At 36.8% G+C, this 16,151-nt stretch overlaps 2 protein-coding genes across 3 annotated transcripts; both read left to right on the top strand.

The window, feature by feature from the left end:
- The first annotated feature begins 258 nt into the window (after positions 1-258).
- On the top strand, positions 259-5,953 carry mrps15 (mitochondrial ribosomal protein S15). Its single transcript, XM_057340477.1, has 8 exons — positions 259-514; positions 2,715-2,777; positions 3,011-3,086; positions 3,262-3,310; positions 3,484-3,568; positions 3,671-3,729; positions 3,979-4,170; positions 5,538-5,953. The coding sequence occupies exons 1-8, from the start codon at positions 364-366 to the stop codon at positions 5,658-5,660; spliced, it is 798 nt and encodes a 265-aa protein (XP_057196460.1). The 5' UTR covers positions 259-363; the 3' UTR covers positions 5,661-5,953.
- Positions 5,954-7,827: 1,874 nt separating this feature from the next.
- oscp1b (organic solute carrier partner 1b) lies at positions 7,828-15,010 on the top strand. 2 transcript variants are annotated; one of them, XM_057340475.1, is made up of 10 exons: positions 7,828-8,394; positions 10,499-10,653; positions 10,926-11,093; positions 11,228-11,308; positions 11,468-11,571; positions 11,835-11,963; positions 12,196-12,265; positions 12,405-12,544; positions 12,793-12,856; positions 13,537-15,010. In XM_057340475.1, the coding sequence occupies exons 1-10, from the start codon at positions 8,283-8,285 to the stop codon at positions 13,654-13,656; spliced, it is 1,143 nt and encodes a 380-aa protein (XP_057196458.1). In that variant the 5' UTR covers positions 7,828-8,282; the 3' UTR covers positions 13,657-15,010. The 2 variants fall into 2 exon arrangements, with proteins under 2 accessions (XP_057196458.1, XP_057196459.1); XM_057340476.1 differs by lacking the exon at positions 7,828-8,394 and adding an exon at positions 8,403-9,721.
- The last annotated feature ends 1,141 nt before the right edge of the window (positions 15,011-16,151 follow it).

Here is a 16,151-nt window from a genome sequence, read left to right as displayed (position 1 = left end):
AAATAGACAACACTGCCAAAAGTGCATGTTTGCTTTGTCCTGAAAAGCATCCAAAACCCTAAAAGCTTCCAAAATCTGACAGATGGATTTTGAGTGAAGGTGAAAAGGATAATGAATATTTGTTTACACAAATTGGAGTTGTTTGTAATTGCACAAAGAGTAAACTTTTCAAACCGTTAGGAATAAAGACAAATTCAAGATTCAGACATAGGCACGCAATCGTCACTCGATTGTTCAGACTTGCGCATGTTTTTCTGGGGTTGTTTACTAATGTCTGATAGAATATGGCGGCGCACATGAGCTGAAGGGGTAAATGCGTTGCCCAAGAGCGTATGTATAAGGACATTATTATAATTAATCAGAATGGTTTTAAAAAACATCTTTCGAACCACATCGTTGGGTTTACGGACATGGAGTGTGTTTTCAAGCGTGAAGCAGGCCAGTAGTGCGTCCGTACTTAAACGGGTTCAATGCAGCTCTTATATGAACTGGACGTTAGCACGAAACTATAAAGGTGAGAATCGTTCAATATTGAAGTTCTGACTGTATGATTATTATTTGTTTTCAGCTTAAACGGGCAAATATATTCACAAACATTTGCGACTGTAGATAGTGGCTATCATCTATTTAAATAAAATCTATCTAATTTCGAGGTGGAATTTTCTTATTAGCGCAGGTGGTTGTCCTGTGTTGGACCAAGCTTGTTAAAAATGTGTGGAGCTTGGTTATTTACTTATACGTCTTGTTTTAAAAGCCTACATGTGTAATTCCAACATGGACATCTAGAGGGCTCCCAAACTTCATTCACTACAGAATAAGAGCAAAATGTATCATTTGACGTTAAAGGGATAGTTCACCCCAAAAATGAAAATTCTGTCATCATTTACTCACCCTCGGATTGTTCCAAACCTGTATGAATTTCTTTGTTCTACTAAGCACAAAGGAAGATATTTGGAAGAATGTCAGTATCGAGCAGATCTTGTCCCCCATTGACTGCCATAGTATTTTTCCCTACCATGGCAGTAAATGGGGGACGGTTACTGACATTCTTCCAAATATCTTCCAGAACAAAGAAATGTATACAGGTTTGGAACAATCTGAGGGTGAGTAAATGATGACAGAATTTCCATTTTATTATAACATAGATTGCAAAGTTTGTCATGCCTTTTTTAAACTGATCAATTTCCTTTTTAGTTCCTTCGGATGTTTTATAATTAACAAATATTAAACTTTCATGCAAAAATGAAATCTGCTGTTAACAGTTACAGTGCATAATCATGTAAAGAATCATACGCTGAATTTAGGTTGTTTTAGAAATACAACCAGGGACAATTTGATGAGAAGAAAAATCCTAAACAAAGTAAGGCCTTGCAACAAAAAAGCAGAGGAGCAAAAGATGGTTGTCACCTTCATGTGAGCGTGTAGCGATATGACTAAGTGTGACTTGTCATGTCTCAGCAATGTGAGAAAATTAACGATTGTGGTCCATATTTGTTGCTGCATGCTTGGTAGGGGGCTGCCTGGTGTTAATTTGTCTTTTGCTAAAATCTTCCCACTAGTATTATATTACAAAAATATGATCAGAATCTGCTTTAAATATTATTTATAAATGATTCATATTTCTGATATTTTTAAATGGCTAAAAGATGGCATTGTGCCTTTTTTATAGTAGCCCAATGTATGTTACGAATCAATTCAGAATTACTTGTGTACAACAGCAGATGTCTAAGCAGTAATTTAGAAAATGCTAACAAGTGTTTCTTTCAAATGATTGAGTCTTTTTCTAGAGCTAACTAGGTCACTGGTTTACCCTTTTTGAAACATTACTAATTTCCTTCTGTAAGCAGTGCATACTCGGTGCTTTAAACTCATTTATAAAGGCCTTTATGTGACCTTAATGTAAAAATGTCCAGATGTAACTGCAAGTTATTTTGTTGGCTGGTTCCCTGTTAAATGTCAACTGCGGCTCTTTTGAAGCATTGCTTTGTATTTGGCTTATTTCAGGAATGCTAATATTATTTGTTTGACATTATTTTCAGCATTCTGAATGAAAGGATTTAGAAATAATATATGATGCAGTAAACACCACTGTAGTGGTTGTATTAAAAGTAAACATGTGTCAGTTGTATAGCTGTTTATTTGATTCCTGTGCAGTAGCTTGAACCACAGAGATTGTTTGTCGTGCTAGTAACTGCTAACACAAAAGAGCAGAACATCACTAGTGAACAAACCCTTTCAAGCTCCTCTAATGTAAGCTGACTTTGATGATTGCTCTCGGGACAGAAGACATCATGACAGTGTGACAGCAGGATGCGGTCAACTAGATCACCTCCCACCCACTCTTGGTGAAACTTGATCACTAGTGATGTGTTGTGAACCACAATGCAGAGTTAAAGGGGTAGTTCAAGTTCACCCAAAAAATAATAGTTTACTTGAACATTTATTCAACCCCATGTCATTTCAAACATTCCAGAACACAACAGTGATATTTTGAAAAATGCATTAATTGTAGTAGGCTCCATAAGCACTCTCTTACCTTCAACAATACAACAACACGTACATGCTGTGATCTTATGGTTTGTATGGTTTTACAAAGAAATCTAGTTCCTTGGTTTCATGTGTTGTTCGTTATGCAAATTTATATTATGTTTATATACTGTATATATACAATATTCATTGCTGCTGAGTGACTGAGTGAATATTATTTATTCCAGGTGATGAAACATTTCCAAAGCAACAAGTGAGACAGTATGCTCGGGCAGTTAGAAAGAAACAAGGTAAGAAATGAGTGCTGTATAATGAATCTCTTCGTTACAAACAGTCAAGCACATGGCGTTGCAATCTCTTCTGTCAGTGGGGTAGCACTACAGCTTTTTTGCCCTTGTGTACATTGTAAGGTTTAGTGAGTTTGATGTGGAAAAACTTGACTGGCACCAGACATGTAATGGAAGTTCGAAACAGTTTCTGAATGAAACTTTTTAGCTTCTTTTTCTTCACAATTTCTTTGCAGAATTCCCAAGTCAGCTCCAGGACCTGCCTCCATCTATGCTAAAGCTTGAATACGCATCCGTGCCACTTGCACATACGTACGTTGTTGTCATCTCCGTTTTTGCATTAACTTAATCATGTCCTTACATAACTCAGATCATTGTGAGACGTGCTCGGTTATTTGTACAACAAGGTTTAGGATGTACATGATTTCTTCAAACTTCCTTTTAATGCTCATGCAAAACACTCGCTGTATTACATCATCTTTTGCAGGGTTGACGATGTGGTGAAGAAACTGCTTACCCTGGAGTTTGCAAGTCATGTACGGGTTTGCATTGCTCCATTAAGTATTTTCAAACAGTAAAAAAAAATTTCAGTCCATCTGTCTATCCATAATAGTTGCTTTTCTCTTAGCCACTAAGTGATTTAAGAACTGAAGATGGTTGTGCAGTAATTTGAAATGTAACATTTATGTGTCACAATGTCTGTCCCAAGAGTGAAAAACTGCGTATGAAAGAGGAAGAGCTTATTGCAAAGGTGCAGAGAGATGAGAATGACCGCACCTCAACAGAAGTCAAGGGTAAGTTCCTTTTTTTGAAGGCTTGAGAAAGTCTGTGCTTTAACCACTCTGGAATCTCAGATAATGACTCAATAATGGGGAACATCCTTGCTTGCTTTACAGTGGCAATTTTGTCAGCGCGAATTCGCAACTTCCAGGAGCATTTACACAAACACCCCAAGGTAAACGCTGCCTTTGTTTTTCTTGCCTTCATTAAAGGTGTCAGGACATTTGCTCCCCATTTGATTCAGAAGGGAATCAGGGCATACTGGCCCTAAACTGATGTACTGAATACTGAAGTATTTGGGCACACAAGTGGCATTTATTTTAAGACTGCCTAAAATTTACACAAGGCAGTTTAGACTAGTTCTGTTCTACGTGTAAACTGTTGTCAAAATGACTTTTAACTCCCCCTTTTTATATTACATCAGGATAAAGCTAACAAAAGATGGATGCTTATGAGCATTGACATTCGGAAGAAAAAGCTCAAGTTTCTGAGAAGGACCCGCTATGATGCATTTGAGAAAGTGTGTAAAGAACTAGATATCACATACACGTTCCCCCCTGAATACTACCGACGGGTCACCCGACGCTGGCTGGCCAAAAAGGCCTTTTGCATTAAGGTAACACTCACAGCAAGCACCTCATCCCGAATGTACCTGTATGTTTTCTATCCCACTAACATATAATTCCGTTTGATAACTATAAATGAAAAGTAAATATCAGGGTTTTGCTTTAAGCAGAAATTTTTATAAAATGGTATGCCAACCTTTACGAAATGTGTCAATTTCAGACATTTGAACTTCAGCAAATATAAGAAAAACCGCTAACACCACACAATTTATTAAATACTGTACATTAATAACATCTCCAGATTATATGATTAAGTGATTTTTGTTACAGGGAAATAACACAAAAATGTCATATTGAGGACACAAGGAAATACAATAAGCTTAAAAACTTGTGGAAAAGCATGTTTTGTTTTAAACATTAAAGGAACAGTTCACCTTAAAAATGAAAATTGTCATCATTTGCTCACTCTGTATATTATGGTTTGTTTTAGATGTGATGCAATATGCATACACGATTTAAGGTTCAAAAGCGCTGTATTTTCCACACACCGTGCATGTTTGTATCTTCTCTTTGCCCCGCCTCTCTGAAACGCTCGGATTTATTACAAAGCTCATCACTTTGAAAAGCGAGGTGTGCTATGATTGGCCAGTTAACCAGTGCGTAGTGATTGGTCGAATACTGCAAGCGTGTGATGGAAATGTAACGCCTCTTACCATATTTGGAACATCAGGTTCCTCTTCAATTGTACTGACAGGTACGCCCACCTTACTTGCGTATACATTTGGGCGGTCTTAGTCAAATCATACCACCAACTGATGTAGATTTGTGGGGGTGTGGCTACACGAGGCGTTTCAGGCAGGTCTGGGTGAGCATTGGCTTTTAGATAGAATGACTCTTTGGTTCCCACACTTTAATGTTTGCAATTTTACGTGTCTAATACATGCATGGGCAACTTATAACACACCAATACACAGAAAAACACGCCATATGACCCCTTTAAACCTCTGTGATTTTTGTGATATTTAAAAATATTGGTAACCATTGGTCCCCATTGACTTGCAATGGTGACCAACAGTTTTCTGTTACCAACAATTTTCAAAATATCTTCTTTTGTGTTCTGCAGAAGTAAGAAAGTCAAACGGGTTTGAAATGACAAAAGGGAGTGTAAATAATGACAGAATTTTCATTTCGAAGGTGAACTATTCTTTTAAGCGAGAAAGAAAAACTGAGCATCTTTGCCTAATGGTGATGTTTCCCTTATTAAAGTCATTTTTTATCTTTTAAGAAATCCAATTTTAAAGTCGATAAAGTATGTCTTATGATAAATCATGTGGCATGAAAATGTGTTGCATTAGTTGAATAAATCCCCCAGGGTTTGTTGTTTGTGTCTCATGATGTTCATGTGTTTTTCTATCAGGTCTTTAAGGAAGTACAGAAACAAAAAGCAGAGCAGCAAGCAAAAGAGAGAGCAGCTGTAGCTAAAAGAGAAGAGACAACATCCTCCACAGGGTCCACAAAACCAAAAGAATCTTCAGTGTAAACAAGTTCAGCCAGCCAAGAAAAAGAAAACTATGTTATTGACAGTGTGCGGATACGCTCAGTATATCTGGATGGCAGTCGAACACATGACATTGTCATCCAGATGTTCCCTTTTGATTCATGTGTGTGTTACAGATGAAAAAATAAATGTGAAAAAACAGAATAATATTTCTCCGTAGTGTTTTTTCAGTGTTGTCATTTTTTGCTCATCCTACTATCATAACATATTTTGTTTAAAGAAAATAGCTGCATCAAACTAAAAGACTTGGGGTTTGTCATTACTCAGAATACTACTAAATATATCAGAATCACTTCCTAGAAACAATTTTATAAAACATTTGATCAGTAGTTTCACATACTCAGTAGTTTTGTAGAGGCAGCAAATGAAGACCTGTGTCATATGCACGTAATGTATTGTGGTTCTGTGGCTAGAGCGAATGGTTTGCCTGCTCTCAAGTTCCCTGAACTGCTGTTTTATTTGAAATGCATCACAATCTGGTGAATGATCTGGGGGGTCAAAGTATCAGCTTTTTGTGAGATTATAGGCTACATTGATTTTTCAGAATTCTGGTTGGTCACCTTTACAATGAACATCATGACGTGTTTTGTGTGAAGCTTATATGCGTGAATCGGAAACATTGCACACGATAGTGGCAAACGCGTTGGTGTGTCACAACTTCCTTTTCAGCTGCAAGCCTCAGATCAAGAAGATCAGGAGAACACGAGGTGCGTTTTGCAGTTATTTGCTTTATATTGTAGAATATATTAAAACAATGTAAACCTTTGTTTTTCAGCATTTAAACTGCCACTACATGTTGTTGTTTCATATCGGTCATATATATATTGTACATATTTTATATTTGTAAAAAGTTTTAAATGTATTTGTAGATCCAAAACAATTCTTTAGAAGTATTTGTATCTAAGAGATAATAAAGAATGTAACAGTAATTTGTTCTGTTAAAACAACCTGTTAACAGCATAACCCACGTAAAAACAGAAAACAAAGCACTGCATAACGGTTGTTTCTAAAACGGTTATAAAATAGTAAGAAGGTATTTTGTTTTTTAATTCCATCAGACCAACGTATAAATGTCTTATAACCTCTGTATATTTTAACTAAGTATGAATATTAAATCACTTTTCTACTTTTGTCCTCAAATCACCAAGGAGGAAAGCCGTTTTCTCTGCTTTTTCTGGGCTGTTGTATTTGATTGACATGTCAAACCCAGTCATCACTCAACCTGGTGCTTGTTCTTACGGCACAAATGTGCAGACAGGAGAATGGAGCACTGGACTGTGTTCTTGCTTTAATGACCTACTTGTCTGTAAGTTCTGACAGCACTCAACCAGCCATTCAAATTCTATGTAAAACTCAAACTTTGATACTATTTTATTGCATTTTTCTCAATTGTAGTTGAACATTTAATGGAGTAGGCCTAGTCATAGGTTTTGTCAATGAACAAACCATGACTGTTTTAAAATGCATCGTTATATTTGAGGCCGAGGCACAGTTTATTATAGCATGTTTGATCTGTAACCAATTTTCTATATCCTTCCATTGTCGTCTAGGTGCCCTTGGCTGTTTTTGTCCAATAGCTCTTAGCTGTTACACAACAAAAAAGTATGGAGAGAACGTATGCCTTGCATGTGTACCTGGAGGAATGGCTGCCATGCGGACACATATGCGACTGACCTATGGAATACAAGTAATACACTAAGAATCTAAATAATTCATGATTTGTTAATGTTCCCTCTGCTGAAAAAATAATACCATTATGAATCATCGGCTGTTCACCATAATACCATTGAAAATACATGTGCGTTTTGGGCATCCAATAGTGTTCTGCTGGTTCCCATATGCCACATACCATCCCACCAACAGAAGCCAACACATTACTGATATAGACCCACAGAGGCCACTAGTTTCTTCTATTACAATTTCTGTGATGGTTTATATTGTTTTTTACAGCAGGGTCCCTTTTGTTTATGCATATTTTTCCAGCCACGTATTGATTTTAGCACTTGGTTTTATTATAAATGTTTTTTTTTTCCCCTGCAGGGCACAATATGCAATGATGCTTTGATGACCTGTTGCTGTGGATTGTTTGAAACGTGCCGAATGGCCAGAGAAATTCGTATCAGGAATGGAGAGGCCTAAATACTATGTTTTCCTATACTAAAGAATGTAATGTCAGTATAAAGTGTTTATATAAATATTTGATATATAAATATCAAAATAAAAAAATCTTACAGTTTTACGTGAATCAGCATAGTTTCGTTTTTGTTGTTGTATTTATGTATCCCTTTTGCAAAGACAATAAAATTGCTTAAAACCCCGTTGAAATAAAATGTCTAAATATATAAAAATTAAGTTGTTTTGGTTGATCTGTCAACTCTTGATTTTATACGTTCGTTGCTTACGTCATACGCACCCTGCAGTATTAGCGTCTGTGATTGGCTCTTGTTGGCGGTGACCTGGCAACCGATAGACGGTTTACAGACGCGTATTTATTTTGCTGGCTCTTTAGCTAACGTTACAGTAGACGCAGATATCGCGTCTTTTCTTACCTACAATCTTATTACATTACCGGTAGTAGCTGAATTCCTTCTAAATCCATAAAAAATGTCGACGAGAACGCTACCTCTGCTCTTCATTAATCTGGGTGGAGAGATGCTGTATATCCTGGATCAGCGTTTACGGGCTCAAAATATCCCAGCAGATAAAGCCAAGAAAGGTAGAGAGCACCTTAATGCCAGGGGGTGATAAAAGCACATCTGATCTTGATGCCTACATCATAATTTAATAAGAGAACATCGGTCGTCGTTTAATGCACGCTGTGTTCTGAGTCCTCTTTATTGGAACGGTTGTTTCACGCTATTCATGCAGAAATGAGCCAGTTAGCCTGTGTGTTTGAATGGAGATCATGTGGCCCTGTTTAGTTACATGGTTATCCAGGGACCGGTCGTTTTTTTCGCGTTTTGTTGTATTTTCAACGACTTAAACAAACGCATGGAGATAAAGCCTAATGTTGTATTAAAGGGTAACTTAGTTCACCCAAAAATAAAAATTCTGTCCTCATTTATTCACCCTCATGCCGCTCAAATACTGCATATTGAGGAATGTCTTGTGTTGGGAATGCCACGAGGAAGAGTAAATGCTTTATTTTTGGGTGACTATCCCTTTAAAGGCACAGTTCACCCCAAAATAAAAATTCTGTCATCATTTACTTACCCTCGAGTTGTTCCGAATCTGTATCATTTTTTTCTGATAAACACAGAGAAAAATATTTGGAAGAATGCTTGTAACCAAACAGTTCTTGGCCACCATTGACTAGTAGGAAAAATGACAATGATAGTCAAAAAGTGCCCCAGAACTGTTTGCTTTCCTACATTCTTTAAAATATCTTCTTTTAAGAAATTTATAAAGCAATTTGTCCTACTATGATAGTCAACAGTGGCCAAGAACTGTTTGGTGACAAGCATTTTTCCAAATTTCTTTCTCTGTGTTCATCAGAACAAAGAAATGACTGTATACAGATTTGGGACAACTTGAGGATGAGTAAATGAAGACAGAATTTTCTTTTTGGGGGAACTGTTCCTTTAAGCTGTCACAATTTAATTACTCATCTGTAAAGAAAATGAATTAAACGAATATATGATTATACGGCAGAAGATTGTCAGTAGTGTATTTATTTCTAATAAGGTCACACCTTCTGCCGCACAATGGCATGTCATGGTATTGAGCATTTCCTTAGCCTTATTTCTGTCACGAGCAGCCCACTATCATGGTTTCCTGTCTTTATATGTTTTCCTGTATCATGTTTTGGTCTCTTTAGATTTGCATTCCAAATATTTTGTTAATTCATAATAAACTTGACTGCATCGCACTTTGGCGTCAGATGCTGTCACAAAACATGTCAAACAAGTGTCTATTGCTCCCTTGCAAACAACAACTGTAATGAATATAGTTTCTTCCTATAGAGAACATTTTCAGTGTGTTCTTGTGATTTGCAATCTTTGTAGCCACTGTAGCAGATTGGCTAGAGGAGGACAGAAGAAGAGGTATAGTTAATAATCTGTTTGCTTTGCTGCTGGTAGTAGAAAAAAGTAGCATGCAAAGCATACATGCCAACTCTCATAGGCAACTGCTGTGTAGAGGGAGAGGGTTTCTGCGCTATGAAGTTGCACATTTGGAACTATGCCGTTCCCTCTAAAGTGCAGCCTCTTAAAGGGATAGTTCACCCAAAAATAAACATTCTGTCATCATTTGATCACCCTCAAACCTGTATAAATTACTTTGCTCTGCTAAACACAAAGAACGATATTTGAAAGAATGTTAGCAATTTTCAGTTCTGGGATATCATTGACTGTAGGAAAAATTAAAATGGTAGTTAAAGGTGACCCAGAACTGTTTGCTTTCCTAAATTCCTCAAAATATAATATACTTTGGTAGTAGTCAATGATGTCCCAGAACTGAAAATTGCTAACATTCTTCCAAATATCTTCCTTTGTGTTCAACAGAACAAAGAAATGTATACAGGTTCGGAACAACGTGATGGTGAGTAAATGGCGACAGAATTTCCACTTTTGGGTGAACTATCCCTTTAAAGCTTTCGTTCAGTACTGAGGTCTCAATGACTTTCTCCATGTGTTTCTGCGGTCCACAGCCAACATATGATGACAGTTTTCAGCTTGCTGGCCTGTGAAAACATTTGGCAAGACAATAAAGCTTGAATTTTGTGTTTGTTTTCCGCTTGCTCGGTTTATGCTCTAGTGTTTCATAAAAATGTATCGTTTTGTCTCACGATGACTGTTTTCGTATATTGTGTTTTGTGTTAGTTATGAATGATATCATCACCACCATGTTCAACAAGAAGTTCCTGGAAGAGCTGTTCAAGCCACAAGAGCTGTACTCCAAGAAGGCCCTAAGAACCGTGTTTGATCGACTGGCTCACGCCTCAATCATGAGACTCAACCAGGCCAGTATGGACAAAGTAAGTTCACAGTCAAGAATACTTTGCCGTTTTTTTTCCAAGAGAAATTGGATTGGAATTCCTTGAACGGTTTTGTGGGTTTTAAAACTCACAGAAGATATTTGAAGATATTAACGTTCCGTTAGCAGACAACATTTATCTTGCTCTGTTGTGATTACATTTTATAAAGAAAACGAACTGCTGTTGATTTTGCTGATTGGCTCCCTCTGGTGTGTAATGTCACGTACAGTATAATATAGATCAACACGTGTTTTGCTTTTTTTCCCGCACAGCTTTATGACCTGATGACCATGGCCTTCAAGTATCAGGTTTTGTTGTGTCCTCGCCCCAAAGACATCCTCCTCGTGTCCTTCAACCACATGGATGCCATCAGGGACTTTGTGAAGGACACTCCCAGCATCCTCAGCCAAGTGGATGAGACTAATAAACAGCTTATAGAGGTAACGGTGCCTGAAAGGTTTCAACCAATTATTTTCATTCAACCAATGAATTGTTCGTTTTGTTAAATTCTCTTTAATTGTTCATTCAGTTTAATCTACATTCTGAGAAGTCTTTATTCTCTTGTAACTTCTAGATATATACCGCTTTATCTGGTGGAGAGTTTCAGCTAATTAGACAAACCCTCCTCATCTTCTTTCAAGATATGCACATAAGAGTAAGCTTTTTTCTCTGTTTTGCTATATGTACATAATACAGAATGCTCTGTAAAACCAGATTAAAGAGCCAACGATATTAATGTGCAAGCAATCATAAACTGTTAGCAAAGTGTTGTAAATAATATGTAAACGTGATGTACATATTTCCTTGTTTTTAGGTATCAATTTTCCTGAAAGACAAGGTACAGAACTCCAATGGTCGATTTGTTCTGCCCACATCAGGACCCGTTCCATATGGGACACAGACCCCAGGACTCATCAGGTTGGCAAAGGAGGTTTCTGCTACCATTTAAAAAAAGTTACCGCATCAAAAATATAATCGCACAATGTGTGGAAATCAGTATTTGAGTTTTAAAATTAAATGAGCTCTTTTGTCACTCACAGTGCTTAAACTGAATCTGGCAGTAAAGGTTTATAGATAATTGCATTAGAATCAGACTTTGACACCAAAGCTTTTCTTGTTATAGAATTTTCCATTTCTTTTGCATCCCAATTTATTTCTTCATGAATATGTTTATTTTACAGGATGTTTAGTTGTGTTGGTGAGGAGGTAAAAAGGTTGCAGTTCCAGGGCGGTGGCAATTACAACGCTTCTCTTCGTGAAGGTTCTTTTGAAATGTATGGTGATCGGGTCATCAAACTGGGCACGAACATGTGAGCGTCAACCACGTCACAGCCACACTTTATACATGGATATTGTGATAATACTATCATTTCTACTTATCTGAATCGCCGGACACAGCAACCCATGATGTCATTTTTCACGTGTTTTATTGGTCGCAAAATGACATCCCTAACTGATTTGTGAATAATTTAGCTGTAAACCTGAGACATGTAGCCTTTCACTGGAGCGTTAGCTCTGTAATTGCCCTGTTTGTTTCTTCAGGTACAGCGTGAGTCGTCCTGTTGAAACACATATGTCTGGAACCTCCAAAAACTCCTCACAGCACACCAAGGTTGGTTTATACTTCGATTCTTTTTTATGTTGTTTTAAAATGACTGAATTGACGCAGATTATTGGCCTGCTATTTATGAAAACACAGTCAAATATAATGCATTAATTGCGAACTGTGTACTCCATATACACTACTGAAGGTCAACACGACTCCGAATCCCCTGGCTAAAGAAGAACTAAACCTGCTTGCTAGACTCATGGGAGGTCTGGAGGTGCAAAAACCAACAAATATCGACTCTGGTTTCAGGGTGAATCTTTTCGCCACTGATGAGGAGGAAGAGTGAGTTTTATAGTTTTGGTACTTTATATTTATTAATAATCTATCACAAACAGGTTCATAGATAATTCTCAGAAAAACATGTTCGAGTTACTTTTTACCTCAAAATCTAAAGACAAAAAATGATATCAGAAATTATACCATGCTTATGATGTGAATTTTAATTTAAAATACGTTTTCATGAAATGGTTGATATTCATTTTATTGATGACATTCAGTTTCATACAAATAAACGTAGATTTTTGCCACAGGGAAGCTTTGATATCAAGACCAGATGATCTGTCCTATGAGGTTCTTAATATCCAAGCAACGAAGGTACAGTTTTAATGTTTGTTTGCACGTACATTAATACACACAGGTTGTTTATACTGCAAAAATTGACGTTCTTACTTTTCTAGTAAAAATATTACTAGTATTACTTCTTAAATCAAGATACAAGAAAAATGACGTAAGATATTTAGTCTTGTTTTATAGAAAATATACGAATTAGGGAAATTATGTTTAAAACAATCTGCCAATGGGGTGAAGAAAATAAACTTGAATTTAGTTTGACTTTTTTCTAATTCAAGTTTATTTTTCTCACCCCATTGGCAGAATTCTTTGCTTGTTTTGAACATCATTTTTCCTAATTCTTATATTTTATTTCATAAAACAAGACTTATGTATCTTAGGTCACTTTTCTGGTCAAGAAAATGTATCTTGATTTAAGAATGTTAAGATATTTTGTGCTATAAAACAATACAAAAATGCTTAGTAAGAATGTCATTTTTTGCAGTGTACACCGTCAAAGCTAGATCCTAGGCCTTAAAAAATATATTGTAATGCCGGATTACCCATGATCCACCCACACCGGGACAAAGCTCTCAGTTTACCTAATTGGTTCTTGACAAGCTAAAGATTATAAGGTTTGGGTTAACTTTAAACTTGCTAAGCTAACAAGAGGGCCACGGGAGTAACAAAACACCTCTCACCGGGTCACTCTCCTTGTTGTTTAGGACAAACAGACCAATGCTGAGCTGGCTAAAATCATGGGGGAGTTTGGGGAGGCAGGGGAGGCCACCCCTAGTTCCAGCAGCAAAGGTGACGACCTTCTGGCCATGATGGACGGTCTGTGACTTATGGTTCTGTTGGCTGAAGAAAGTGATTGAGTGGTTAAGAAGGATCAGGTCCTGCTGTGTGCGCGGTCTCGCTCTGCGAAGAGCTCTTTTGCCTGGAGCTGCGGTGACAACCTTGTTTAATTTAGAATGACAGCTCAAGGAGATTCTCTTTGAGAATTTCATGCAAATCTTCTTCACCTGCTACAATGAAATAAATGCAAATAACAGCTGTTGAGATTTAATATGCATCTTGCCGTGGGACCGTAGTCACTTTTCCATAGTCAGTTTGTGGAGTTAGTCTGTACCTACTGAGGCAGCACGTCATTCCGTAATTCACATCACCGAGGTCTGCCGGCAAAGTGAGGACCCCTGCGAAGCTTTGATGCCACAGACACTCCTGTGACATTTATAGCAATAGACAGAATGATACGCCTTTTGCTGGATTGTCTCAATCCGCTCAAATGGAATTCATTTAAAGCTGTAGTTGAATGTGCATGGATGCGATTACATATTGGTCTATCCATACAACAAGCACTGCTTAAGACAGGGTAACAGAGGAAACCGAAGTGCACTTGCAGTCAAATTTTAGCACAGATCCCAAAACTGGTTTACAGGAATCCCCAGGACAACTGATCTGTGTTTGTTTTGTCATTATTATATGGAGGCAAATAAAATGCAACCAAGTCAGGAATTTCAATGTCACAATTGAGAACAAACATCGTTGTCTTAGAATGTGCAGTTTTTGCATTATATAAAGCGAAAATATATGTGAAATGTACTTAAAGGTAACCTTCCATGAAATGAAAATAAGCAATGCAGTATGCGTGGGGAATGAAATGTTTATATTTTTCACAAGCGTATTAGAGCTCATTGAAGTTAAAGGGTTAGTCCACCCAAAAATGAAAATTCTGTCATGAATTACTCGCCCTCAAACCTGTATACATTTCTTTGTTCTGTTGAACACAAAGGAAGATATTTGGAAGAATGTTAGCAGCTGAGATTTCTGGGGCAACATTGACTACCATAGTAGAATTTTTTTTATTGTATATTGTTTTGTTCTGTTAAACACAAAAGAAGATATTTTGAAGAATTTAGGAAAACAAACAGTTCTGGGGTACCTGTGACTAACATTTTGTGACTACCCCAGAAATCTCAGTTGCTATCATTCTTCTAAATATCTTTCTTTGTGTTCAACAGAACAAAGAAATGTACACAGATTTGGAACAACTTAAGGGTGAGTAAATTATGACAGAATTTTCATTTTTGGGTGCAGTATCACTTTAACGCACTGTATATGAAAGTTCATTTGTGTCTGTTTACTGTTTCATTGTTTTGAAATGCTAGGTTTAAAAAATAAAGTATGTCCTTTTGCAAATAATGATGGTCAGTGTGTCCTCTTTCATTTTTTTTCACATGTGAGAGCAGTTAGTTTCAACGAGTACACATGTTGCTCTGAAAGAAAAATTTGAAGTAAAAAATGCAAAATGTAGGTTATTGCTTTGTCAATACAAGCTTAACATGATGATATTTCTTCAACACTAGATGGCACAATAGAATAACACTACGTTGTTCACATAAACTGGAAAGATCCCCTTATCCCCCCCCCACACATAAAGAAATATCTAAAATCACTATTATGGATTAGTGTATCTGTCTGTCAACATGTTTCTCTGATAATGGTATATTCATGCAGTATTTCATAACACCCAGCAAAATAGATTTCATATTCATGTTTTTATGTCAAGAGAATTTTGGCTCTAGCAGACAAGCAATACTGAAAACGGCTGTGTTAATTTGAATAGTCGTGGGAGATGGCTCTCTCACCCACACGATTGAATCGTTGTCACATTTGTTCCTCCATGGGAAAGAGCTGCTGATTTTCATTGCTTGTGCTATTTTTTATACCCCACAGCACAAAATATTTTGACATCGTGACATTAGCACATTATAGCAAGATAAACATATCTTGCTTTATTTTTGTCTAAAGAGATGAGCGCCAAACAAAAAAAATGTATAATTTGAACATATTTTAGACCTCATGATTGACTGAAATGTTGAGCATAAGAAGCATATGAATCTTCTTATTATCCCTAATCAGATTTAGGACATTGCTAAAAAGTTTGACCAGCCAGAAACAATGAACATTTCTTGCTTCTTAACTATGCATTATAAAAATATAAGGTACTTTATATTTATAGCATTTTGTTAATGCCACAAATGACCAAGAAAAACATGAAATATTTTTTTATATAGTTTTATCAACATGAAATGAAAATGCAATTTACCTTCAAATATCATGATAACTTGTATTGTTATTAAAGTATTACAATTAGTGACAAGAGCAAGCAACGAATAGGAGCGTGCATCCAGACAGACAATCAATGCTGTCCAGATGTAATATAGTGTACTCGTGAAATTGTTCCTTGCAGTTTTTTTAATTTCATTGCTTCTCTACATCTTTATCAGGCATGGGCACTAGTAAAGTATGATTCACACTTTCCACCCCACACATC

This window comes from Triplophysa rosa, linkage group LG8 (assembly GCF_024868665.1).
Source record: "Triplophysa rosa linkage group LG8, Trosa_1v2, whole genome shotgun sequence".
Lineage (NCBI taxonomy): Eukaryota > Metazoa > Chordata > Actinopteri > Cypriniformes > Nemacheilidae > Triplophysa > Triplophysa rosa.
Note: the sequence above shows the minus strand (reverse complement) of the source record. Positions and strands in the feature narration are given on the sequence as shown.